The 26,608-nt window shown below is 35.7% G+C and overlaps 1 protein-coding gene across 3 annotated transcripts in view; it reads right to left on the bottom strand.

The window, feature by feature from the left end:
* The window catches only part of VTI1A (vesicle transport through interaction with t-SNAREs 1A), a 242,007-nt gene that overhangs the window by 56,390 nt on the left and 159,009 nt on the right, over positions 1-26,608 (bottom strand). For 2 of the 3 annotated variants that reach the window (XM_032225616.1, XM_032225617.1), the window contains 2 exons: positions 17,683-17,753; positions 16,990-17,062 (listed from right to left, as the gene is read on the bottom strand). In XM_032225616.1, coding sequence (XP_032081507.1) covers positions 16,997-17,062; positions 17,683-17,753 — 137 coding nt within the window. In that variant the 3' untranslated portion in view covers positions 16,990-16,996. The remainder of the gene's footprint in view (positions 1-16,989; positions 17,063-17,682; positions 17,754-26,608) is intronic. The other variant, XM_032225615.1, reaches the window with a different exon arrangement.

Here is a 26,608-nt window from a genome sequence, read left to right on the forward strand (position 1 = left end):
TATTCAACTTACTACCTGAACAATTCTAATGGAATCATGAAAACAAGATCTAGCCATTCTTCCTTGTATGAATGTCGCATTCCATAATTACTAAATATTGATTTTAAGAATATTTAATCATATACAATATACATCAATATACATATTTAGGAATAAAATATTCCAAGACATGTTTGATGGTCACCAAAGAACAATATTCTAAGACTTTTGTGCATTTACCAAATGTAAACTGAAAAGATTACTTCAGTTGCTACCTTACCATTCCAAATGTTATGGCTCTCCGTTGATCTCTATTGTTCTATAAAACTCTTCTAAGCATTGGTTAGCTACAAGTTATGTTATAATAATCTGAAGTTCAAAAGAATATATAATATTTCCACAATATCACAACAACCATGCTTCAATACTTCGATGTTTCTCTTAAGCAACCCCACTTTACTCTAAAAACTGATTACAATATTGTAATTACAGTGTTTAGGAGAATAGTTCAATATATAAAGCAAGACTATAGGAAAGTCCTGGAATCTAATATGAAATACAGCTTAGATTGAAAAAACCTTGGGGAAAAATACATCAGATTTACTTAAAGGATAATGGGTTAACTTCAGCTAATTTTGAAATTTATCCAATGTGAATAATTAATTAATTGAGTTTAGCATTGTAACTCTGTATAAGTATTACATACTTTTATACTTCGGGTTGTTTTATTTTTATTTTGCAGAATCAAAATGTATTCTATAAGAAACAAGAAAAAGATTTATCACAGTAACAACATTGATATTAAAAGGTAAAAACAAAATAGTAAAACATTATACACCAAAGATGCATTAAAAGAGCCCCTTTGCTCATTCTTAAAAATGAGGAGAGATAAGACATCTGTACCCCAAGTGATAAACTATTCCATGGCATAGGAACAGCCTGCTTCCTCACTTTTATCCCTCTGACTCCCAGCAGGACAGGAATGGGATTTGACTACTTAAGTCAAGTTAGACCCAGACCACATGGGACTTTATAGGTAATTATCAGTACTTTGAACTGGATCCAGAAATTAATAAGTGGCCAGTGTAGTGCCCATAGCACTGATATAACTCTGCTAAAACAGTTCTCCCTATTGATGCTGAAGTTTCCTTATCGACTTCAAAGGGACCCGAGTGAATGCCCTGAAAAAATCAAATCTAGATTTATTTATTTTATTTTATTTTAATTTATTTTATTAAACACATTTATATGCCGCCCAATCCCGAAGGACTCCGGGCAGTTTACAAAAATAAAGAGAAAAAACACATAACGAAACACATAACGAAAGAACAGTTTAAAAACAGCAACACCTCATACATTCATTCTAATCAGGGCTGGACCTCAACAGTGAGGTCAACAGCCCCAGGCCTGCCGGAACAGCCAAGTTTTTACAGCTTTCCTGAAGGCCATGAGAGTGGGTATGGTCCGGATCTCCGGGGGTAGCTGGTTCCAGAGAGTCGGAGCAGCCACAGAGAAGACTCTCCTCTGAGGGCCCGCCAGCCGACACTGTCTGGCTGACGGCATCTGAAGGAGGCCCAATCTGTGGCATCTTACTGGCCGCTGGAAGGTATGTGGCAACAGGCAGTCTCGAAGGTACTCTGGCCCTAAGTCATGTAGGTGATAACCAACACCTTCAATTGTGTCTGGAGACCAATTGGTAGCCAGTGCAGCTCACGGAGGACAGGTGTAACGTGGGTGTACCTCGGTGCACCCAATATCGCTCGCACGGCCGCATTCTGAACTAACTGCAGTCTCCAAATGCTTTTCAAGGGTAGCCCCATGTAGAGCGCATTGCAATAATCCAGCCTTGAGGTGACAAGGGCATACCAGCTAAAAAATGCCGTTTCTAAATCGATGGTAATTCAAATAATTTAGGAACGGTAAAGAAAAATTGGAAGTCCCGATCAGTGGTTCCGAACGGTCTTGTCCCCAGAACAAGACCGTTGTCCTCCGGGTCTTCAGCTCTGGCACGGGGCTCTCCTTTAGATGTAATAACGGCACAAGTTACTGTTGCAGAGCTTTTATGCACTCACAATTTCCACAGCAGAACTAAATTTGATCTGCTGTGGAAAGGCTGTATAGACTTATTTTAATTTATGTATATTGCCAAATGGTACAAAGGGCATCAAATTAAGAAGTTAAAGATCTAAACTAGTAGCAATCAAGTAGAATTATATTGTTTATTGTTAAATATTGATATTTTTAAAATAATATATTGAACATATGTTCCAGCTTTCTAATGAGTGATTATGGTTATTAATCTATGATACACTCCAAAGTTTTAAAAAAGTTTATTTTTATACATGATAGTTGAAGCAAGATTATTATATTCATAAAAGTGCAAATGGGGGAATATATTTATGAAAATATTGGAACTTGCTGAGATGGCCGAATTAACTTTTAATCAAAGAAAAGGCTATGTACATTTATTGCTGACTAGTCTACCACCTTGGCCTTATTTTGGTTGCATGCAATGTTGTTCATGTAATGAAGTACTTACACAATTGGCTTTAGTAATCCCTTTAATTGGACTGCCTTCATTAAGGGGGGATTTTTTTTCCACACTATATATCACACAGAGAATGACCATTCATGAAATAAACAGGCACTAAACGTTTTTGTGATATTTCTTCATTCACACTCCCTCTAGATATCAGTAGGATCCACTGCACTACTTTCTCTCTCTTTCTTTCTCTCTATTTGCATTAGTCTTTGCTATGAGTATTGCATAAAAGTCAACAATGTGTCAGAGTACATCAATTTAATCGTAATATTGACTTAATAGTTTCCATCTCTCCAAGTAAGTTTCCCCCAAATGATACCACTATCGATATACACTAAACAGCATAGTCAGTTTCACATGGAACAAGACATAAAAAGGAAGTTGTATCTTAAGTTCTTGAAAGACACTTGTTCTTACTTACTGAGTGAATGGAACTGAAAAGTAATTTATGTTTCTGCTTTTGGTGCCATGAGATAGAACATTCTGATCCCTTTGTGCCCTTAAATGACCAATTTACTGCATTGATTACGTCAAATATAAAAACTCACAAACATCTTATTTTTATTAGTGTTAGTAAAAAAACAAAGTCTACAAATGCAACGTTATTTTTGAATCCAACTTTTTCATATGATAATTGTACCTAATAACAAAAACAACAACAAAAATATGAACCTATAGTTAAGCTAGAAAAACCCTTATATTAAGGATACAAATATTGGACAGATACCATAAAGGCAGCAATGGGGGGGGGGGAACCTATTAGCACACAACAAGCAAACAAATAAACTATTACACACATACATTGCCCTTATTTCTTTGAATACATTTATGCATTATAGGAATCTGTTCTGACCCCCCCTTGACGGCTTGTTAACAAACGCAGGCAGGCAACTTAAAAGGAAGGCTTTCTTTATCAGTTTTCAGTTCAAACTGGCTTCCAGCCCAGAAATAACCTAACCATAAGTCTCCGATAAGAATTCAAAACAACAGTTCTTACAAACATTGCAGTTCTTCCACAGTCTTCACAGATCAGGTTTACATGAAACACCAAAGCACTTTTCCAAGTGTAACAGGCATAAATAAGCAAGCAATATTGTACCAGACACGGAACACACGAAGGAACGACGTTGACTCCAGTGACTGGGGCGTGGCAGCATCTGTCCTTTTATCCCCAAACCTCCTCCCACAAGCCCCAGCTGCATACTGAATTTTGTATCCTGAAAAAACTCAGAACTGCTGAGTCACAACAGAATCTATGGTTAAGTAGTGATACATGTGACAAATAAACATGTATGATTCTCTCATAAAAGGAAGGAACTGATATTTTGCTTTTTAAAAACTGTGTTGAAACAGAAATACTTTGAGAGTTAACAACTTGATGTTGTATACATTAAAACTTAATAAAACATACTGTCCTTCATAAACTTAGGGACAGTGTTTGTTTGACATATTCACATTTCATTTTTCACTGAATGCTTTGTCTTACAATATGAAGATCAGTTCTCCTTATCCTCTACCTGGATAATGAATGAAAATGCAAGATATAATTAATATCTGTATAGATTCTTACAATATGAATTCAGCTGTTCTGCCATACAAGGCATTTCAGGATACAAGAATGTCAACTGCCCTTTAAAAAAAAACCATACTATTAAACTATTCAGCTTAGGGGTTTTGGGGTGAAATATTTTTGTCAGCTATTCTGGCACCAGGAGCTTTTTTAACGAGTCAAATTCAGAAGGTAGGGTTGCCTCATTGTCAAAAAGAGAAAAAAGATATTCAATTAAAATTTTGTATCAAAGATATTAATGACCATTTTAACTGAAGGATTTCAGCTGTTCTGCCATACAAGGCATTTTCCTGTGGTTGTCTTCTGGTAACATGGTAACATCTCGTGTTTTTATTGCAGTTAAATGGATGAAGTCAGATGTTAACACCAGACAATGGTACTTTCCCATCAATTGGTGCATTGTGTGCATTCAACACTCTTGGCTTCACTTGTTTCAGTATGGGTAACAATAAATTTGTTCGCAATTTTATTACCTCATTATGAATTATATAACTTGTATCAGAACATGAAACCACCTATAATTTGTAATATTAACTCCATTTTTTTTCTTCTCTAAATTATATCAAGATGAAAAAAGTAAGTTCTTATGCTATAGAGCTTTGCGTTATACTCCTTTTGGTAAGTGTCTATACTACCTTATAGGTAATAAGTGAAATGTATTTAGTGTTTGCCAATGAAACAGAACAGTGTATATATTCTGAGGATGTGTTCAGAAATGCCTGCAGAATTTGGTACAGCATAATTATAAAACAGCCTTTTGTTCTCAGAAGCTGATGATGGATAGCTATAACTCTTTTTAAGTAGAAATAAGACTAGCCTTGTGTCATTAACTGCCATTTTTTAAATAAAAGATTCACAGTAGTTTGACTTTTGATCTGTGACCTAACTAGAATGACCACCTGCATGAGATATGAGCTGTTAGTAGCCTTGCTTTGTATCATCTTATGAACATAGAAGGCATTTAAAACAAGGAACAACTTGATACATAAATGCTCCAATAGGTGAAAGAAATGTTCTATCAGAAATATGGGTTCCTTACCAGTGAAGAGGGAGCATACATAGTTTATGAATGGTACCATTAATATATATGCAAGGCCATATCATGTGATTGTGTGCAAAAATCTGCAGTACTGGATTATCGTATTCATTCTAAGAAATCAGGAATCACTTGTTTAAGGTTGTAGGTAAATAATTTAACTTAAATGCATTTATGCTATTTTACCTGAAAGCCATATTTGAAAAAATGTACTAGTAACACATTTCTAGTTCTAATTTCTCGAATTAGAACAAATGTATATGTAGGGTCTGTGTCCTACTTAATATCTATAATGCTTAGCTCCATAATGCTTCCCTCTATTCAGGAACATTTGAGGGGAAATGAGCCAAATATAATTATCTTCATTTGTTGTTTCTATTTGCCAAATCATCCCAAGAGCACAGTATATTGGACTGATCAAAATTCTTCACAATGTACACTTCCCTTTCATCATATAGTATTTTGAATATGTGGTAGCAAATTCTAGAACACTGATAGCTTGTCCTGCTGCTAAATGGTGCTTAAGAATTCTAATACATAATTCTAGCCCATAATTCTAGTCTAGAGCATGGGTCCTCAACCCATGGGCTGTGGCCCGGCACCGGGCAATGGCCTGATCAGAACGGACTGTGCAAGAAATGGGAGAGCACTCAAGCATGCACAGCTTCACTTGCCTGAGTGTGTGTGAGTGTGCAAAGCTCCATTTGTAACCCTCTCTCTCTTAGATTAGCAATAGCAGTTAGACTTATATACCGCTTCATAGGGCTTTCAGCCCTCTCTAAGCGGTTTACAGAGTCAGCATATCGCCCCCACAGTCTGGGTCCTCATTTCACCCACCTCGGAAGGATGGAAGGCTGAGTCAACCTTGAGCCGGTGAGATTAGAACCGCTGAACTGCAGATAACAGTCAGCTGAAGTGGCCTGCAGTACTGCACCCTAACCACTGTGCCACCTCGGCTCTTTCTCCAAGTGGCCTTAACAGCTCTAAAAGAGAGTGCTGACTAGATAATCACAAAGAAATACAATTCTTCCACCCGCCCCCCACCATCTTATTAGAACCTACCCTCCCATCTTCTCCACTATCCAATGTCAACTGTCAGTACCTAACCTTCCACACCCAACATTATAACTGATTGATCTTCTTGGATGAGAAGCGAAGCAATTTTTTCTTCCTCCTCAAGGAAGGAAAAAAAAACTCCAGTCCAGTTGAATTTTGAGAGAGAAAAAGCATCTTTGAGACTACCTGTCAGATCACTGGAAATATATCTAAGCACCATAAAAAAAAAACTCTCCAGCTATATAAGGTATCTAGCATCAACCTGCTTAAAAGAGTTTTTTGCCCCCTCAGAGGTCTAGCGTTCTGACCATTTGTATCTTGACCAAATCCAATTCTTCTATGGCAAAGAATGATAACAACCTCGATCATCCCAAATCATAAGCCATCTGTTCTGACTATACATGTGACTGCTCTTATGGGTTCAACTAGGATCATCTGGAACAGGCCCACGGGTTACCATGGAAATTGTGACCCCCACCCCAAACTTCACTGGTTCATACTTCCAGGACATGTTGAAATACAATACCTTAGCATTAAAAGCCTGGGAACTTCATGTCAAGCCCATTGCTAGGCCACATTAAGGACCAAGACCTACATACCCACACTTAGGCAAAAAAGTCTGGTAGAACCTTTTCTGGTGAATAAATTTTATTAAAAGGCATAAACACACTTCCTCGATGTACAAAAAGTACTACTCAGCTCTCTGATTTTTGCCACCACAGATTAATAGGACATTTCTTCTACAAATTCAGTTAGGCATCTTTAATGCTAGTCTGGGGAAAACAGAACTGTTTAAAACTGTAAAAGGAATTTGTCACCATGTATAGTGGGTTCATTAAGGTGGAATCTTTTTGAATGTTTTGAAATGCTGCTTCCCAGTTTTCTTACCACTTGAGCTAAGTTGTTATTTATGAGGTATGCTGCCAAAAGACTTGCCTTGTCTCCAGATTTTTTTATGTCTGCTATCTCTTCCATTTCTTTCTTAGCTTGCTCACAAATTTTCATATTTCACCCTCAGTTCTACTATGAAATTCAGACCTGCAAATAATTACTACTGCTATCCCACATACCTTGTCCTTGTGACTGCCTGTATTGTGACTGACTTTCATCTTTCAATTAGCACCTGGAAAAGAGACTACTTAGACAAGCTAGCTCTTCCTATTTACTTTTGCAAGCTGTGAGACAATAAACTTCCAGCTCTAACCCCAGTTAGATAATTATTTGCTTCTTTTGTCCTAGCAGGTGCCCACTGTCTCATCAATATGTAATCTTCCCTTGCTAGATTCAGCAACTATAGAGATGGAGGAGGAAAGAGAGGTTGTGGGACGATAAAACTTGCCCAATGAAAGCAACCTTTTTTGGAGATTGTCTTCACTGGATGGACTTACTGTGGCAGACGGAGGAGGAGCCTTGGGTGCTATAAGTCGTTAATAGGGACAATAAAAAAACATGAAAGTGTTTCAATTCTGAAACCTCTTTTAATGTTTAAAAACCTCTTTATAAAACAAGGTTTTCAGAAAACATGCTGCAAAAATTGGAAACATATATCATAGATATTAGCTGAAGTTGGTACTTTAGCTTCTTGCTACTTAGTCAAGCCTGAGTTCAGCACGTAAATATTTATAGACCATTTCTGCTGTGCAATAATTCCTTATTTTTGTTGCAACTTTTTGTAACACATCTTTGCTCGCTTGAGATATATATTTTTCTAAAGTACATAGATGTCTACTTTAGAAATGAGTTTTTACTTGCATAGTACTATATGTTTTGATATGATGAGGCTTCTGACTACAATCTATTTGAAGGCTTACAACTTCTTAATGATATTAGGTTGTTTCCATGAAAGGGCAAGGACAAGGATTTCATTATATTTTAGCCAGTGTGATGTATCACATTCTTTGTACATGTTGTCTAAAGGCAATAGTACAGGGACATATCCACTGGGACCTTGCTGTAGGAGGAAAGTATAATTTTGATAATAGTATTTCCAGCTGTACAGATGGTCAAAGTTGATGTTGACAGATAAATAATTCCAGATGATATATAAAAGAAAAATAATGAAACCAAGTACATGTTCATACTGTATTTAAAAGAGCAACTGTAAACTACAGATGAAAATGTGTACTGTACTTAGACTATAATAATATGTCCATAGAAAAATAAATCTTTAGACATAAATCAAGTGTACTGTCCTAAACTTTGGCATAAGTGTACTATACAGTCAGCATAATTATTAAGGCTTTCCCTTTAAAAAAAAATCTTAATTATTTAATGAAGAAACATTTGAACAGAGATCATTTGTGCAAAAAAGCCCTTTTGTCTCTTTCTTTAGTCACCACATAAAATTTGTCTAAGATGCTAGCTGGGTAGAAAGACTGAAGAGTAAGGCCACAGGACCCCTTATGTAGTTACTATAAAATCAACTTTAAAATAACATTCACTTGGCCACTAAATAAATATTATCCAAAAATATAATACTATTTAATTAAAAACTTCAGTACAATTTTAAAAAGAGCTTATGTCAATTAGCTTCTTTAGAAGTAAGTACAACATCCAACATTCCATCTAAATACAAATGCTTTTGTATGTCGGCAGAATATCAGATAGAAGGATTAGCTGAACCTCCTTTGGCACAAGAATTCAAGAAACTGAAAACCCCTGCTGAAGAGAATGGAGGCTGTTTCATTTGACTTTAAGTATTTTTAGCATCAAAAAGTTGTTTTTAAATGTGCTTAAAATGTAATTGCTGACTCAAACAAGTATTTTTGGGAAATAAATACACAGAGACACTCTTATTATTGTCCCAATGTCAGCCATAAATCCTTATTGATATAAACATGGTCTCACTCCTGTGTTCTTGATCACAAAGTAAATAAAATAGTTCTACACCACCTTAAAAGAAAAATGTCTGCTCTTTACATTAACAATGAAATTATTTCTAATATGAAGCCTATGAAATAACATGATTTTCTTAAACTGAAAAAATATGTACCTACATAATTACATGTTCAATGTAGAAGATATTATGGTACAACTAAAATAAAAACATAGAACTCAGTTCAATTATGCATTTAAAATAATTTCTTCCTAAATTCATTTGATCAATTTCCTTATCCTTAAGGACAAATATATCATTTGAACTTGCTCAAAGTTTTACTTACATTCTGGATAGAATCACTAATGAAAAAACTTCTCCCTAAAGATCTGTATTTACACTTATGTCTAGAAAATGTTTTCTTTATCATTTTTTAAATAAAATGTGTTATGATCATAAAGTAATGTTTGTATCCTCCAAATTATAGTAACAATGTTCAAGGAGCTTTAACGTTTTTTTTTATTTTTAATTTTCAAAACAAACACAACACATAAAATCTTCCTTCTTTACATACAGTAGAAAGTGTATCAGTTGGTTACAAAAGGCTTTCGTGCATCTCTTCCACAGTCATCAAGCATAATTCACATTAACTCAAGTATTTTAACTCAGATATTTATACATGTTACCCTTATCATACCTCCATTTTTATTTAACTATAATTGTTTAAACAGCCTTCATCATAAAATATACCAAGATTTAATACATAACCACATACTGGCATTTCATTTAATATTTCTAAAATCCTCCACTTAACACTTAGTCCTTATGTCCTATTCTAGCTAAACATCCATAATATTTAATAGCAAAGTTTTCTAATCCTCCTTTCCAAATCACTTTTTGCAATTTTCATCTAGTTTCGTTATGTTGTATCCATACATATATATAGGTTGTCATCATTATCTCTCCTTTATTTGACTATATCCTATATCATAACATTTCCCCCTAATAATCAAAAGTTAACTGTATCTAACTTAGTTCTTTTTTATTAACCTTTGTATATAATCCAAAAGGATTTCTAATCTTCCTTTCATGGGTACCACTCAATATTCATATCCAATTATTACTTCTCATAACACTACACATTGTATACATTATCATTTTCAATATTTATTTAATTATATCTATTATCACTAAACTTCACTAAGTTTAACTAGTTTTAAGTTATATTCTTCCATTTATCAACCTGTATCTTTCCAATAACAAAACAATCTCATATCTTCTGCCATTTGTGATACCAATCCTCTAATGATCTTCTTGATCAGCTTTGTATGGACTTCTCTTAGCAGCTCCTTGTTTATAAGATCTCTCATATAATCTTGATGCCCTCTTTCTGTTTCCTTATTCAGCTTGTCTTTGATTGTCAGCAGTGTTATCAATGTTTTTGCTAATAGAATTTATTTCTTTAATTCCATGGATTCTTTAATTTTATCTTCTTCTATACCTTTGGAATAGATTTCCTCTCCCTTTAATTCCTCTTTCAGTATTCCATTCTTTCCATTTTCAGAAACAAACCAATTACCATAGATATCAGCAGGTTTAATCTCTTTATATTCATTTTCCACTTCAGTTTTTTGAGTTTCAATCACACCATTTTGCATTTGATGAACATCCTCAATTTTTTCATCATATTTTCTTGTTATGTGCTCTAGATATTCCAGTTTTTTCTCTACTATATTTGATAATTTCTGTAGTTCTGAAAATATATTTTGCAAAGTTAAGACCTTTATTTTCTCTTGACGTTGTGCCATTCTAACAAACATAGCTGCTCTAGCTTGGAAGGTTAATAAAATTAAAGCATAGATTCACAAAGAACATTGTTTTCACTTTTCTCTGATTGAAAATATACTTCAAAGGGACATCTGTGTGTTTCCCTTCTTATCACTATGTAGCCAAACAGTAAAACCTTGTGGTGCCAAGTCAAAACAATTCGTGAAAAAAACCCCGTCTGTTTTGAATATACAAAGCTCTGATCAACAAAACCTCCCAGCCTCCGAGCTGAAACACTGTTAAAGAGTTTCTTTTTGTATCTTTTTTGTATTTCAAGTTAGAAAAAGAGGTCCAATCTTTAAATGAATTAGAAAAATACCCACAGCAATAAAAGAGAAAAACTTTAGTGTATAGATTACAGAGCATCACAAAGAGTAGAAGAAGAAAACTTAATCCATCCATTTCAAAAGGTTTGCATAGATTCGATCCATGAAAATAGCATTTAAAAAGTAAGATAACCACTGTCCAAAACCATTACAAATTTAATTCCGCCGCTGGTTCTTCTATTCTTCAATTTAAATTGATTTTTAAGTTTTTATAGGCAGTCTCTTTTTTAAAACAATAAAAATTCCTCACCAGCTGGAAACACTTTCTCTTTCTGTTTTGGAGCCGTCCTGACTTTGTCAGCCTTGACTGGATTTTTTGTTGCCGGCTTGAAGAACTTCTCTTGCTTCTTTCAGGGATTTTGCGATATCCCCGAGATCAGCAATACGTATTCTTCCTGTTCACCATCTCTTCAGGACGCTTTAGGTCCGTTTGGACCACCCAGTGGCAAAAGTGTTGGCTGTGGTCTCAGAACATTGAGACCACACAACCTTTGTTGCGACATTGGCTCCTCCTCCAAGGAGCTTTAATTTTGAGGATATATTTTATCTTTGGCATCTTTTCCTCTAAAGTTCCCCTTTTCCAGGTCTACCATAAAATTTTGAAACTACTAAAAATTAGCACCCTAAAAATTCTAGAGGAAAACAATGTTGCTGAAAGCCTAGACAGTAAAGGGGGGGGGTCTATATAATTGCTAACAAACTGGACCGTTTGAATGAAATAAGGTTTCTTTTTGCATACATTAGTACAGGGGTGTCAAACTTGCGGCCTGTGGACCAGATGCGTTACGCACTGGCCACGCCTACCCCTAGTTTAGCGAAGGGGACAAAAGTCATGATATGTCATGTGATAACGTGACAATGCAAGTTTTAAACCCCTGCATTAATAGTTCTCATTCTTTATCTATTGTTTAGAAGATAATTGAAAATATTAAGTTCTTTTGTTTTTTATGACTGCTGAATGGAGACAAATTTAACAAAATATTAAAATGTTATGTTAGCCTTTTATAACTGGATATGAAGACCAGGGTGAAGAAATAAGTTTTTTGGTATGTGATTAGGCAGAATTCTATTGATAGCAGAAAGCATTTGTAATGTTGGTGAGCCTTATATTTTGTACCAGTTACATTTTGAAAAATTGTAAGTTTGGTAAATGTGCTTATCTTGCAAATCCCTAGAGTCAGTTGCTATAGTGGTTAAGGCATCAGGCTCAAAACTGGGAAACCATGAATGCTACTCCTGTTTTAGCCTCAAATTCAGCCAGGTGTATTTGAGTATTTGAGTATTTTATTAAATTTATATGCCGCCCTTTTCCCTGGGGGGACTCAGGGCGGCTCACAACTCAAGAGGGGAGGGGGGAAAACAAACTTTAGACATATAGAACAATACAAATTTAAAAAACACAACATTCATACCATTCGGGCGGGTTACAATCTTAGTCCCAGGCCTGATGGGATAGCCAGGTTTTGAGGGCTGTGCGGAAGGTCTGGAGGGTGGTGAGGGTACGAATCTCCACGGGGAGATCGTTCCATAGGGTCGGAGCTGCCACCGAGAAGGCTCTCCTCCGCGTGGTTGCCAGTCGGCATTGACCGGCAGATGGAACTTGGACGAGGCCTAATCGGTGAGATCTAATAGGTCGCGTGGAGGTAATCGGCAGTAGGCGGTCTCTCAAGTACCCAGATCCACTACCATGAAGGGCTTTATGGGTGACAAGTAGCACCTTGAAGCGTACCCGGAGATCGACAGGTAGCCAGTGCAGCTCGCGGAGGATAGGTGTTATGTGGGTGAAACGAGGTGCACCCACAATCGCTCGCGCGGCCGCATTCTGGACTAGCTGAAGTCGCCGAATACTCTTCAAGGGCAGCCCCATGTAGAGCACATTGCAGTACTCCAGCCTAGAGGTCACAAGGGCACGAGTGACTGTTGTGAGAGCCTCCCGGTTCAGGTAGGGGCGCAACTGGTGCACCAGGCGAACCTGGGCAAATGCCCCCCTGGTCACAGCTGATAAATGGTGTTCGAAGGTCAGCTGTGGATCCAGGAGGACTCCCAAGTTGCGGACCCTATCTGAGGGGTGTAGAGTTTGACCCCCCAGCCTGAGAGATGGAATATTTGCCGAATTGGTGGGAGGGAAACACAACAGCCACTCGGTCTTATCTGGGTTGAGCACAAGTTTGTTAGCCCTCATCCAGTCCCTAACAGCTTCAAGTCCCTGGTTCATCATGTCCACCGCTTCATTGAGTTGGCACGGGGCGGACAGATACAACTGGGTATCATCCGCATACTGATGGTATTTTATCCCGTGCCGCCGAATGATCTCGCCCAGCGGTTTCATGTAGATGTTGAAAAGCAGGGGGGACAGGACCGAACCCTGCGGCACCCCATATGTTAGGGGCCTAGGGGTCGATCTCTGCCCCCCAACTAACACCGACTGCGACCTGTCCGAGAGGTAAGAGGAGAACCACTGCAAGACAGTGCCTCCCACCCCCACCTCCCGCAGTCGTCGCAGAAGGATACCATGGTCGATGGTATCGAAAGCCGCCGAGAGGTCAAGGAGAACTAGGATGGAGGCGTAGCCTCTATCCCTAGCTCTCCAGAGGTCATCGGTCAATGCGACCAAAGCGGTTTCTGTGCTGTAACCAGGCCTGAAGCCGGACTGGAATGGGTCAAGATAGCTAGCTTCCTCCAAGGACCGCTGGAGCTGAAAGGCCACCACCTTCTCAACAACCTTCCCCACAAAGGGGAGGTTGGAGACTGGACGATAATTGTTAAGAACGGCTGGATCCAAAGATGGTTTCTTCAGGAGGGGTCTCACCACCACCGCTTTAAGTGCGGGGGGAAAGACCCCCTCCTGAAGGGAGGCGGTAACAACCGCCTGGATCCAGCCCCGTGTCACCTCCCTGCTGTTAGCAACCAGCCAGGAGGGGCACGGGTCCAGCACACATGTGGAGGCACTCACAGCTCTCATGGCCTTGTCCACGTCCCCAGGGGCAACATCCTGGAACTCAACAGGTGACCTTGGGCTAGTCACTTTCTCTAGTACTAGGAAGAAGGCAATGGCAAACCACTTCTAAAAATTTGCCAAGAAAACTGCAGGAACACGTACAAAGAGCCACCAGGAGTATGCACATGCACATACACACATTACAGGATATTATCACTGTGAAATTGATGGGCTAGAGTGCACTAGAAAATTTAATACAATTTCTCATGGTTTAAACACTCTTAATATTTCTTGCTATTCAAAAAAGAGTTACCTATATCACATTTAACTACTGTTTGTTCAGTCACTATTTAGAAATAATTCTATCCCTTATTTCTTCCTTCATCATTCCTCCTCTGTTTCTAACAACAGTTCTATTCATATACGCTTTTCCCAGAACTATATGTGTGTCACTAATGAGAAGGAGTGAGTCAAGAAAATATTCCAAGAGTATGGAAGAATGCATCCCTTGGTCTTTCAGATGCCATAGTAATATTTTTAAATGATCAGGTGATGAATCTATTCATAATTATGGTAGATAAGAAACTCACCATAGAATATTATAGAATCAAACCAACATTGCAAATATATAGCGGCAAATGAATTAATGGAGTCAAGATGCAGCAGGGTTTTCTCACTTCAGCTTAACAAACTGTTTCAACAAAATAAAATAAAACTCTCCAGTTTTCAGTTGAGCAATTGAATGCATATCTACAAGGCATCTAGTAAGGTTATATCAAGAAAAGGCAAACTGACTGCCATTCTATGATAATTGCTATATTCCAGGAATGTTAGGATAAATATTGTTCAGAGCCTTCCTTCTTCCCCTCCCCACAATCCTACAATTCAAAATTTGTTAATAAAGCAAATTTAAATTGTTTTTCATGAGTACACTTTTTCCAAACAATTGTCCTAGCATACTATGATTACCAGCTCATAGTATCCATCATGTAAGCACAATGACAAAAACTTGCTATCACTTTTACCAATGCATTCACTTATAAAATTAAAAGTAAAATCTTCCTGTCTATTCTGATAAGTAAAACCATCTACATAGGAGTTACTTTTGCAACGAAAGAAGTTAAATGCCTTTCTCAAATATATATATATATATATATATATATATATATATATATATATATATATATATATATGACTCAACAAAGCTTTTTAAACATTTGACCATAATGCATTTGTCTGAGAACGGGAACCCATGAATATTTTACAATTTTCATTTGGCTTATGGAACACTTATAAACTAGGAGTCCTAGACAGACTGCCAAACATACAGTGTCAGAGGTTATAGTTAGTTTTTCTTTTTCACTCACTAGATGACTTGCAAATGTATTCAAACGCTATATGAAAAATCTATTTTATTTTGCTGAAAATAACGGACTCCTGAACTCCAGTCACCTGAAAGAAAAGCTGAGGTTCATCAAGCAGAAACATGGAAAAATACATTGGTTTAAAAACCCATAAATCCTTATTTGAATCTGCCAACCTGAAAGCGAAGTAAAGCCTGAAAAAACTATTTTTCTTAAATGCTATGTCTGATTAAGCCATATTCTTAAATGACAGCTGAACTTTAACATTAATATGATATTATTTAAACAACTGTATGACTTTTTTTTTACACTAAAAATGATGAATGATTTTTGGACAGCTCAACTGACATAAAGCAAGAAGCCCCTTTAATGAGATTTGACAAAATGGAGACATATGCAGAATATTCGTTACAGCTCATATCCCAGCCCTTTCCTGGGGAGGCTATAAGCTTGCCCAAGGATTTATTATTATTATTATTATATTGATTGTCTACAGGCGCTGAACCATCTCCCTCAATTGCCACTTCCTTTCTCCATGGATATTGAATTTAGCTTGTGCCATTTACATATTACTCTTAATCAGAGAATTTGGTATGCTACAGTTCAGAGACTAAATTGTGTGAGAAGTTTGTGAATAAGATGCAAAGTGCAGTTATGTTAGCCTTTGTAATCTGATTGTACAGAGAAGAGGAAAAACAATCCTGTTTTCTCTTTAGAAAGTTAAGGATAGGTAGATACCTTAAACAACATAATATTATAATAATATAACAATATTATAATGTTTAATATAATAACTAATGATTTCCCTTTGCTGGTATGATCGCTTTGCTTACAATTTGTAGAAATGAAAACAGTTGAGAATCTTGAAATTGCTTTCTCTCTAAACTCTCAATTTTACCAGAAGTAGTAGATGGAAGGAGATATCAAGCAAAGAAGAGATTGTATACTAAAATCACTTCCTCACCACCCCACTTTGCAGTTCAAGGACACCACTGGTACAGATCTTGTACTTATAAATTCATGATACAATTTTTGCTTAATTTATTTTGTAGAAATTATACTTTATTATGAACTTTTCATATTTGGGAGAGGAAGCTCAAAGCAGTGAGTTCAAAGAAAAATTAATTAGAGTTCAAATTGTTTCACACTTTGGTAATAAGAATGTGATACAACAGAGATCTTTTCTTGCATTGCAGGCACTATGCCTTAACACATGGTTCTGCCCCTGGTTTGGACTTAATAGCTTCTGGGTTTCTAGAAGGTCATCTGCATGCCTCCTTATATTTCTCTACTATATGAAAAAAGAGAAATCCAGAGGCTGTATTTTCCATTCTGAAAGATAAGTGCAAGAATCCTCTACTGTGTTATTGTATACTTTTATTTATGCTTTATTTTAGTTGCCTATGTTATCAGGCTAGTTCCTTATCTGAAAATTCAAGTCATTTGAAATTATATAATACTATGATAAAAATATGAATTTTATCTATAAATCTAAATAAGAAAAAAGGAAGAAAAAGAAAGAGAAAGGATCCCTACCTTGCTCTTACCTTCGTAACATTCCTGTAAGGATTCTTGAACTCTTTCCCAAGTTCGCATCAGTTTCTCTAAGCTGTAGAAGAAGAATATTCTAAGACTGAACATGATCAGATATATTGAGTTCAATTTTGTTAACATTAATTAATCCTTGCTGTGCATAATCTTCACATATTTAATTTTATTTATTTACTAGAGTTCATAGGCCACTTGATACTGAGAAACTTCGATAAAAAGTAAGAACAATACAACAAAAGAAATTAATAACTATCTAGAGTATCTACTTGAAATTTGAGAATTAAATATGAGATTTTCAACTCACAATCTTCATTATTAAATAAAAAGCACTACAATCTTTGTTCTCTAATGGAGAACACTGACAGTGCTAGAACACTTTCATCCTAAGCATCTGAAGTTGACAACTTCTTGAGTATGAGTGTAGGAACTCTGTGGCTTGACAAATAGGATATTTGAGCTAGTTGGAGCCAGGCAGATAACAATTTAGAAATAATGTGAATAATAATTTTTATGGATAAATAATGTTGAACAATGAGCAATGTTGGAACAATATTCAGAGATAAAACATTTCAGAAGCTCTGCCTATCTTTAAAAAAAAGCATTAAAGAGGCCCATTCATTAATATTATCTATAAATATTGAGTTCCACTCAGATTGTGTTTTTTTAATTTAAACTTACTCTGTCTCGAGCACGCTGGATCTTCTCTCTGTCATGACTGAGATTTTCTAATATGTCTTGACCAATTTGTTCTGCATGAAGGAAAAAAAGAAAGAAAAAAAGCCAACAAGTGAAAATAACTGAAAAACAGGCAATAGTTTTATAACATCTGCATAAAATAACACAAATTTAAATACATTTGATAAACTGAAACCCAAAAAATAAGAATAATTTTAAAATATAAATTTTTAAAATGTAAAAACTAGTAGTTATCAAATATGTGAACTAGATTGCATAAACAATGGCAAAACTGAGAATTGATATAATAAATTTATCTTGATAATTTAAATGATAAAAAAGTTATCAGATCACTCGGAAATTTAAATAAAGTAGGTGTAATTAACTGGTAACAAATGTCCTCGTAGAATACAGATGAACATGAGCTGTGCTTTTTATGACACCTAAAACACAGGGCAATATTAGGCTTAATATAATTTCCTATATTTCCATCCCACAACAGCAGTTGGGAGATTAAATCAAGCTGTATATTTAAAATATTTTGCCTTAGTACTTATCTGGTTTGATCTAACTGTAAGGTTAAATGTAAGGTAAAGGTTTCCCTCGCACATATGTGCTAGTCGTTCCCAACTCGAGGGAGAGATGCTCATCTCTGTTTCAAAGCTGAAGAGCCAGTGCCTTTGGCATTTAGTCATGCTGGCCACATGACCATGGAGGTGTCTACGGACCATAGACATCTCCATGGTCATGTGGCCACCATGACTAAACGCCAAAGGCGCATGGAGCACTGCTTCCTTCCCACTAAATTTTTACTACTTGCATTTTTAAAAGTGCTTTTGAATTGTTAGTTTGGCAGAAGCTGAGACAAGTAATGGGAGCTCACTACATTATGTAGCACTAGGGATTCGAACTGCCGAACTGCCGACCTTTCTGATCAACAAGCTCAGCGTCTTAGACACTGAGCCACCACATCCCCTACTGTAAGGTTAAGATGACATTATTAGACAATCATAGAGGCCTGGTATCTTTTGGATTGCTGTTTCCTAGTAAGATTTGTAGTTGTCTGCCAATATTAGATAGATCAGCCCTATAATCTTGTTTCAACCAGTAAAAAAAGATTAGATTTAAGTTTACGGACTCCTGCTTCTTGTTGAAGTATTGCTTTGGAACACAGTGGAAAATCTGGAAATTACTTAGAAATTTTGTTTGAATTCTTCCTAAATTGATCATACTGTTATATGGTCCTACCCGAGTCCCATATAGCAATTGTCCTTTAGCTTTAAACAACTTAATTGCAGCAGGGATAAACTGTGCTCCTCTGTAAAAATAATAAGTTGGTATAGCTGATGCACATGCACATCTATGTGCATTGAAGGATACATAGTCCAGGTGAGTATTTCTGCTTCCTCAGACTTGAAAACTATTTCTAGATATCTAAAAATCCTGACCTGCTCAATGGACTGCCTATCTAAGTTCCATATGCTCTGTCTTGAACACTTAGAGCACTAAAGTAAGACTGTTAGCTTTAATGTAATGTATTATTAGTTCCTTCTCAGTTCAATGATAACATAAGTGATACATCTGGGAGTTTGACAGCCCTGCTTTAGAGTGACAATTTAGAGTATTCCAAGCTTCATGCCATTCATGACTGAATCAAACATATGTTCTTGGATCATGCTTAATTGTAACAAGTTGGGGAGGTAATTAATAATAACTAAAGCTGTCATCCACTATAACTAAGTAAAGAGATGTGGTAGCTTCCTTCTAACAAAGTTAGAGATTATTGCTGCTTGCTTAGATGTCCACTTAGCATGAGTAGAGCAAAGGTCACTGTTTCAGTGTGGTAAGATAATAAAAACAATCTATCAAAGATAGTAGATATTTATAGTAACTTCGTAAGTTTAAACAATACTAATCATTCCCATTGTGTGTAATCATGGGTTGACATAACTAAAGAGGTAAGTTATCCACAGAGACCAGTCATTCATACGTCTTTCGACTCTCTACTTTTAGCTGCATACAGTATATCTAGAAGCAAAAGGTGGTTCAATATAAGCATTGTGAAAGAACTTTGAAAGAGGTGCTTTGAATGTGCTGGGCTAAACAAGGAACACTTGTTTTTGAAGTGACAAATCATGGAGAAATTACGAAGCAAGTAGTTGGGTATGCAGATACTGCGGACACAACTAGAAGTAGCAGCTGCAGAAACCTAGAATAAGACACAGCTAGTTTAATATCTATGAATTTTGTTGTAACACAAAGCATCTTTAAAATGCACAAAACTAAAGAAAAAAGTTATATGATTTTACAGTAAATTTCTGAAAACAATTTGATCCCTCAGTCTCTTTAAAGACAACTTATCAAATGAAAAGTTTAATAACTGATAAATTTCTAGTCAACAATTAGCATTACCAATAATCAAAATAGAGAGCTGTCAATTTGATAGTTTATTTTATTTTAATTGTTATGGATGAACATGTCACTAAATAAAACCATGTAAAAATAAATTCAAATTAACATTCCTATAAATTATATAGATTTAATACAAAAGCTTGGATATAAAGATCCATTTTACACTTGGAAAATGGAACAAAACAATGTTCAGTTTTGTGTACTCCTTTAAGAAAATAGCTTAAATTTTACTTTGGAATAATAGCACTATGGTGAGGAAGACACTAGAATGGTGGTAGATAGTAAGGCAAAAGGTTCATTTCCTTTTAGTGAAAGTTGTTTCCAAGATATAATTCACAAAGCTGTAGAACAAGTAACATTTCATAAATATGGTTTGATATACCTTTAACAGAATAAATTATCCCAAAATATTTTTAAAAATGGTTTTTATGTTCTATGGCAGCTTCTCCAACATCAGCGGTCCAGCTGAGGGGGAGAAAGGAACTGGGCTGCACAAGCAGCAGGCAGACACCACACACAGCAAAATTGATTGTCTGTCAATCCATCTATCTATTATTATCATCATGAACTAATATCTGCAGCCATTCTGAGGGAATATTGAAGCGGGGAGAGAGTTGGTGTAGTGGTTAAGGCACCATTCTAGAACCCCAGGAAACTGTAAGTTCTAGTCCATCTTGCACACAAAGGCCAGTTGGGTGAGCTTGAGCTAGACATCCTCATTCAATCCCAGGAAACAGGCAATGGAAAACTAATTCTTGCCCAGAAAATTGCAGGGATTAAAGCAGCAGTCGCCAGGAGCGAAAAAGTAATTTGAGGGACGCATGTGTGTGCACACATATATACAGTAATTATGAGGTGAGATTGAAGATGATTATTGATATTGACAGTCAATGTGGTGCAGTGATTAAGATTCTAGACTATGAGCTAGAAAATCTAGGTTCTAGTCCAGGCTCCGTAATGGAAGCTCACTGGATGACTTGCTCCTGTCGCTTGCCCTCAACCCAGCCAACTTTGGAAGGTTCTAGTTGTGGAGAGAAAATATATAGATGGAAAGAGTGCTTTCATTAAAATGGCAAAAGCAGCACTGTGTTATCATAACAGAAGCTCTGTTCCTTTTGTACATGTGTGAGACATCATGAAACTATCTTTCATAGTTTTCTTCCTTTGACCCCTGGATCAAAAGCCAATACCAAATGAAAATACCGCTCATCAATTAGATTTTTGTATGGTCACAAAAATTAATAAGAGCCAAGGTGGCGCAGTGGTTAAATGCAGCACTGCAGGCTACTGCTAGATCAGCAGTTCAGCGGTTCAAATCTCACCGGCTCAGGGTTGACTCAGCCTTCCATCCTTCCGAGGTGGGTAAAATGAGGACCCAGATTGTTGGGGGCAATATGCTGACTCTCTGTAAACCGCTTAGAGAGGCCTGAAAGGCCTATGAAGCGGTATATAAGTCCACTGCTATTGCTATTGCTATTGCTAATAAATCAATTATTCGGTTTACAATTTGTCCTTTGCATAGATTTGCTTAGGTATAACTGCATATACTGTAACTCTGTGTTAAAGTTCTCAATATAGGTACCATTAGACAATTGTACTTCAAACGTTAATTGATTCCACACAATAAAATAAAGCTGCTGAAAATAGGACATAGAAGCATATCAATACAAAATCATTTTTTCATCTTTAATATAATGTGATGTATACTTCTTGTCCTTTTATTCCTCGTTCTTCCAAGACAGTGAAGAGAACCTAGTCACATAAGCATACTTTAGCAAAAAGAAAAAAAGAAAAGAAGTGACAACATTTACTGCTATTAATGTTCAAGTCTGCAGTCACATATGAATGCATAGTCAAGGAATACTTCAGAAAAATGCTTATAGAAAATAAGTTTTGTTATGGCCAGAAGACCTAAAAGCAAAGAAAACAGATTAACTGCTGAGAAGCCTAGGAGTTGGCTTTAATGCCATTCATTCTTTGAATAAGAATTAGCACTGGGTAATCACAGCATATTTATGAGGCCTTTTGCCTGGTCCTCCTCTCCTGTGAATGCTGTATTATTCATTGCATGTGCCCTGACCTCAACACGCTCCTGTTCTGACAAATCATACTTGATTAAGACAAATCTTTATTAGTTAGCTAGTCAACTTCCCCATTTATCATTTGTAAATCCTGTTCTTCTTTTTAGATACAGTAGAAGTGACTGAGACCATTTTTCTCCCTTACAAATACTTGTTACAGTCAATAAGTACAAACAAAATCCCAGAAATTGGTAATAGATGATAAAACATCAATTTAATGGGTATAAATTACAAACACCGCAGAGCCAGAAAAATAACATATTTCTGTTGGCTTGAGAAAAATGATAATTAAAATTAACCAATATTTTCTTTAGGGAAAAAAAGTGTATTGTAAAGTTGGAAACACAGAGTTTTAATTTTTTTTTTAAAAAAAAGAAAAGCAAAATGCAAACTGCTGTGGCTACAAGTTTTAAAAGTCTAATAAAAGAACCATAAACTAAGAAAAACACAAAGTTGAACATTATTTACAAGCCTTAAAATTGCATGAAAACATAATAATAGTTTCATATCAAAAAGAGGTAATATGCTTGAAAAATAATCCAATAAAAAGTTAATTTATTTCAGAAATGCATGTAGAATAGGGTAATGTAAAAGGCATATTAATCAAGACTATTATTTAAATCATTTTAAAAATTATTGATATCGTCACTTGCTCAGATTTGAACAGAATAGATAGCCTTTTGTACAATTTAATGACTTCAGCAGCAATTTCATGTATTAATTTATTATATAGTAATCTTAATTATAGAGTTATTGGAAATTATTTCTGAATAAAAAACAACTATGATTTTACAGGACATATTTAGCAAATAATACAATTTACTGTTGTGTAAATAATAGACATGCTTTGTCAATGATGCCTGCAATGGGAAGTGAATGATGCACCAAAATAACAAAAGAAATTACAAATCAAGCTCAGCTATCATTTACAACTATCAGTAACAACCTGTCAATCTCTACCAGCCACAAATACAAAATGAAGTATTTTTATTAAATATAGCACAGTATATAAATTTTAGAAAAATCATGAAAGAAACAGTTTAAAGTCAATGGTTTTATTGACAAAAGTTCCTTCTGTCCATAAAAAGAATTTGAATCCTTTGAATAGTTCTGGCAAAGAAAAGACCTCTTTGACATACAGCAAAACTTAGACAATCATCAGCAAATCTGTGTATTCTGTCCCTACATCTTTTTTCTTAAAAACTGAAAAACCTTAATGGCTGCTATAATGTCATATGTGGGTATCTTGGATCAAAACCTTCCTGAAATCAGAATTCAGTAACTCCAAATATTTCATTTTATTTTCATGCTTTGGAAAGCATGTAGAACGTGATTTAAGATAGCATTCTCTTTCTAGTGGAAAATCTTTTTCCACTAGTGCTTATTAATTTATTTTATTTACAATATTTGTAAACTATCCAAGTTCAGATAACACTCTGCATAACAAAACAGGTATACAATGAAATAGAATAAAAGTACAAAGAATAATATGTGAATATACAAAACATAAAATATAGCAATTAATATAATGATTACTCACTATTATTTAACATCAAGTGTGGATTGGAATGGGATGGTTTTATTAGCTATACAAGCTGATAACCCGGCATTGCCCAGATATTTATTTATAGGGGAAAATGTCCGGACCAAACCTAATTTCTAATGTTGGATTTTCCCCCTTACCAGAGGAAGCCCCCTTGTGGAGTACTGTGAAGCCGTTATCATTGCAACTCCACTGCGAAGTACAGTAGAAGCCATTTTAAGGCACAACAGGCTGTATCTTAATAGAACACACACCCGAGAGGTGTTAGGGGTGTCTTACCCACACAGTATTTTTTCTAGATAATACATCATCTGTGTACCAAGTTTGGTTGAAATTGCTTGAGACATTCCAGAATTACACTGGTACACACACACACACACACACACACACAGAGGGAGGGAGGGAGGGAGGGAGGGAGGGGGAGAGGGCTAGATAGGTAGATAGTTAGATAGAATGAATGAATGAATGAATGAATGAATGAATGAATGAATGAATGGAAAGAAGTGAATTTTCTCCCAGAAGAAATGTATGTCAGAGCAAGGCCGATATTCTGGAAAGCTCTGCATCTTGGCCCAAAACCCAGTTAATGTCTTAAGTGGATAAGATGCTCTCAGCATGCTTTCTTTGTAGTATATTTTATTTTCATCTTCATTTTCATACACTCACATGTATACACCATACAGTATTAAACAATAATTGCATCAATTCCTCTTGTCAACAATGCCCCAGAAAATAAAAGCCCAATATACCTCTTCCATTCTCCATACACCTCTTTCTTCCACCACCCTCCAACTTTCTATCTTTCCTCCATCATCCCCCTCTACCCTACTTCCCCTCGCCCTCTACCACTCCTCTCTCCAGATCCGCTCCCCCCCTTCCTTTTCGCCTTCCCCCCCACCCTCTCTCCCTTCCCTCTCTACCCATCTTTCTTCTTTCCTACTCCTCCTCCTCTTGGTGTATTTCCACTATATGTTAATGTACTTGGCTTATCCTATTTTTAAAGAAAAATTAAAGAAAAACAGTATATATGTGAAGTCAGCATGCTTTCTTTGGATGTTCAGACCAGATAGGCAGAGACAATTCTGCCAGTGGTTTTGCAAGTTTATTTCTCTTACAGGTAAAGGTAATTAATGATCACCATAACAAACAATTCCACATTATCCTTTGCATAAACAGTTTATAATGTGTTTAAGATCAATCTGTCTGTCTGTCTGTCTGTCTGTCTGTCTATCTATCTATCTATCTATCTATCTATCATCTATCTATCTATCTATCTTAAAAATGTTATGTAGTTGAATATAAGATCAAATGTAAGAAACATTCTTTCAGATCTCTGCTTTTTTAAAAAAATAACCAAACAATTCATCAGAATACTATAATTATGCATGCATAATATAAAATGCAAAAATCATTGGTCTGACAGATTAATATAAACCCCAATTTACCAACAGTCTTCTCTCAAATATTCAAAATCTGTTAAACTGATGTCAGCATATCAGTAATTTCACAGTTTTAAAACAGTTAGAAATGTAATGACTACATTGCACTTGATTAAAGCATTTACAGCTCTAATCAAAACCTGACAGTAAGATCAAAGATGATAACTTAAAACTCTCTTCTAATTATGTTTAAAATGCCACACCTCAGGCCTGTCTCTCCTATTCTTTTTCATACTAAATTCAGCTTAAGAAAGATCTAACACTTCTTAACAGTTCATTATCCAATAAAACTATTCAAAGCTTAAAAGCAATCTACACAATTAGTCAAGACCTCGGGGAGTCCACCGGTAGTCTTTATTACAGGCCTTCATATTAAAACACCTTAATTATATTTGTCAAATGGATTTCATTAAAAACCATCGTCACTTTAATTTTCATATTTTGACAGGGCTAGCATAGACATTATTACCACCTGCCATGCAATGAAGTACAACAAAATTAACAAATTCCTTCAAATATAATGGATTTCCCCCTTTTTTCCACCTTAACACATTTCTTCCGTCAAGAGAACAAATGGCAGAAATTAAGAACAGTTTAAAACCGTAATATCTAAACAAACAATATAAGCTCTAACATCCTTGCAGCAAGCTTATATAGTCAGAAATCTTTTATATTTATATAAAAGCACATACCACATCTGAATTATAAAGACAAGACATCAAACAGAATTCACAGATATTTAATCAAATGACAACCATCAAGACTTGAAAGAAAAAGGCATTCTATGCTGCATTTTATGCTCCTGCCATATTCAGCAATTGGTATAGCTTCTGTGGGCAATAATTATAATTATGGCTGGTTGGAATTAAAGTGCCAAGTTCTCTATATTTTCAAACACAAAACAAACAACTAATGGAGTTTCTACATATTTTACAGCAATTAGCAATATTCAAGGACTATTAATAATTAAAATGGAAAAATAATAGTGTTGAAGTACTACTTTTCAGAAATGACATACATATTATGTTACGATGAAAACAAGATATAACAATTTCATAGGAAAGCAATAGTTATAAGTATGAAAAATGTAGTAATTTAGTAATATAATAGTAAAAAAATTGGCCCGATATAATTTTTGTATACTGCACTGAATCATTTTATAAGAATTCATTCGAGCTCAGACTATTACAGAATAAAAAAGTACAGACTGAAAAATGATTAATATGTCTTTGCTTCCATAAAACTATGTTAAGAAAAGTAAATGAAGATTTTTATTTCACATCTGCAGCAACAGTCATTGGGTTCAAAAAAGCAAGCATGTCCAGGAAACTGAACATTGTTCTGTTGTGCATGTGATTTTGTAAGGTGTGTTAACTCTTTGAAAGCTGCCCAGAGCAGTGGTGGGTTCCAGATCCCGTTGCAACCAGTACGTCCACCACATGAACATGTGCAGC

The sequence above is a fragment of the Thamnophis elegans genome, chromosome 10, assembly GCF_009769535.1.
Source record: "Thamnophis elegans isolate rThaEle1 chromosome 10, rThaEle1.pri, whole genome shotgun sequence".
Taxonomy (NCBI): domain Eukaryota; kingdom Metazoa; phylum Chordata; class Lepidosauria; order Squamata; family Colubridae; genus Thamnophis; species Thamnophis elegans.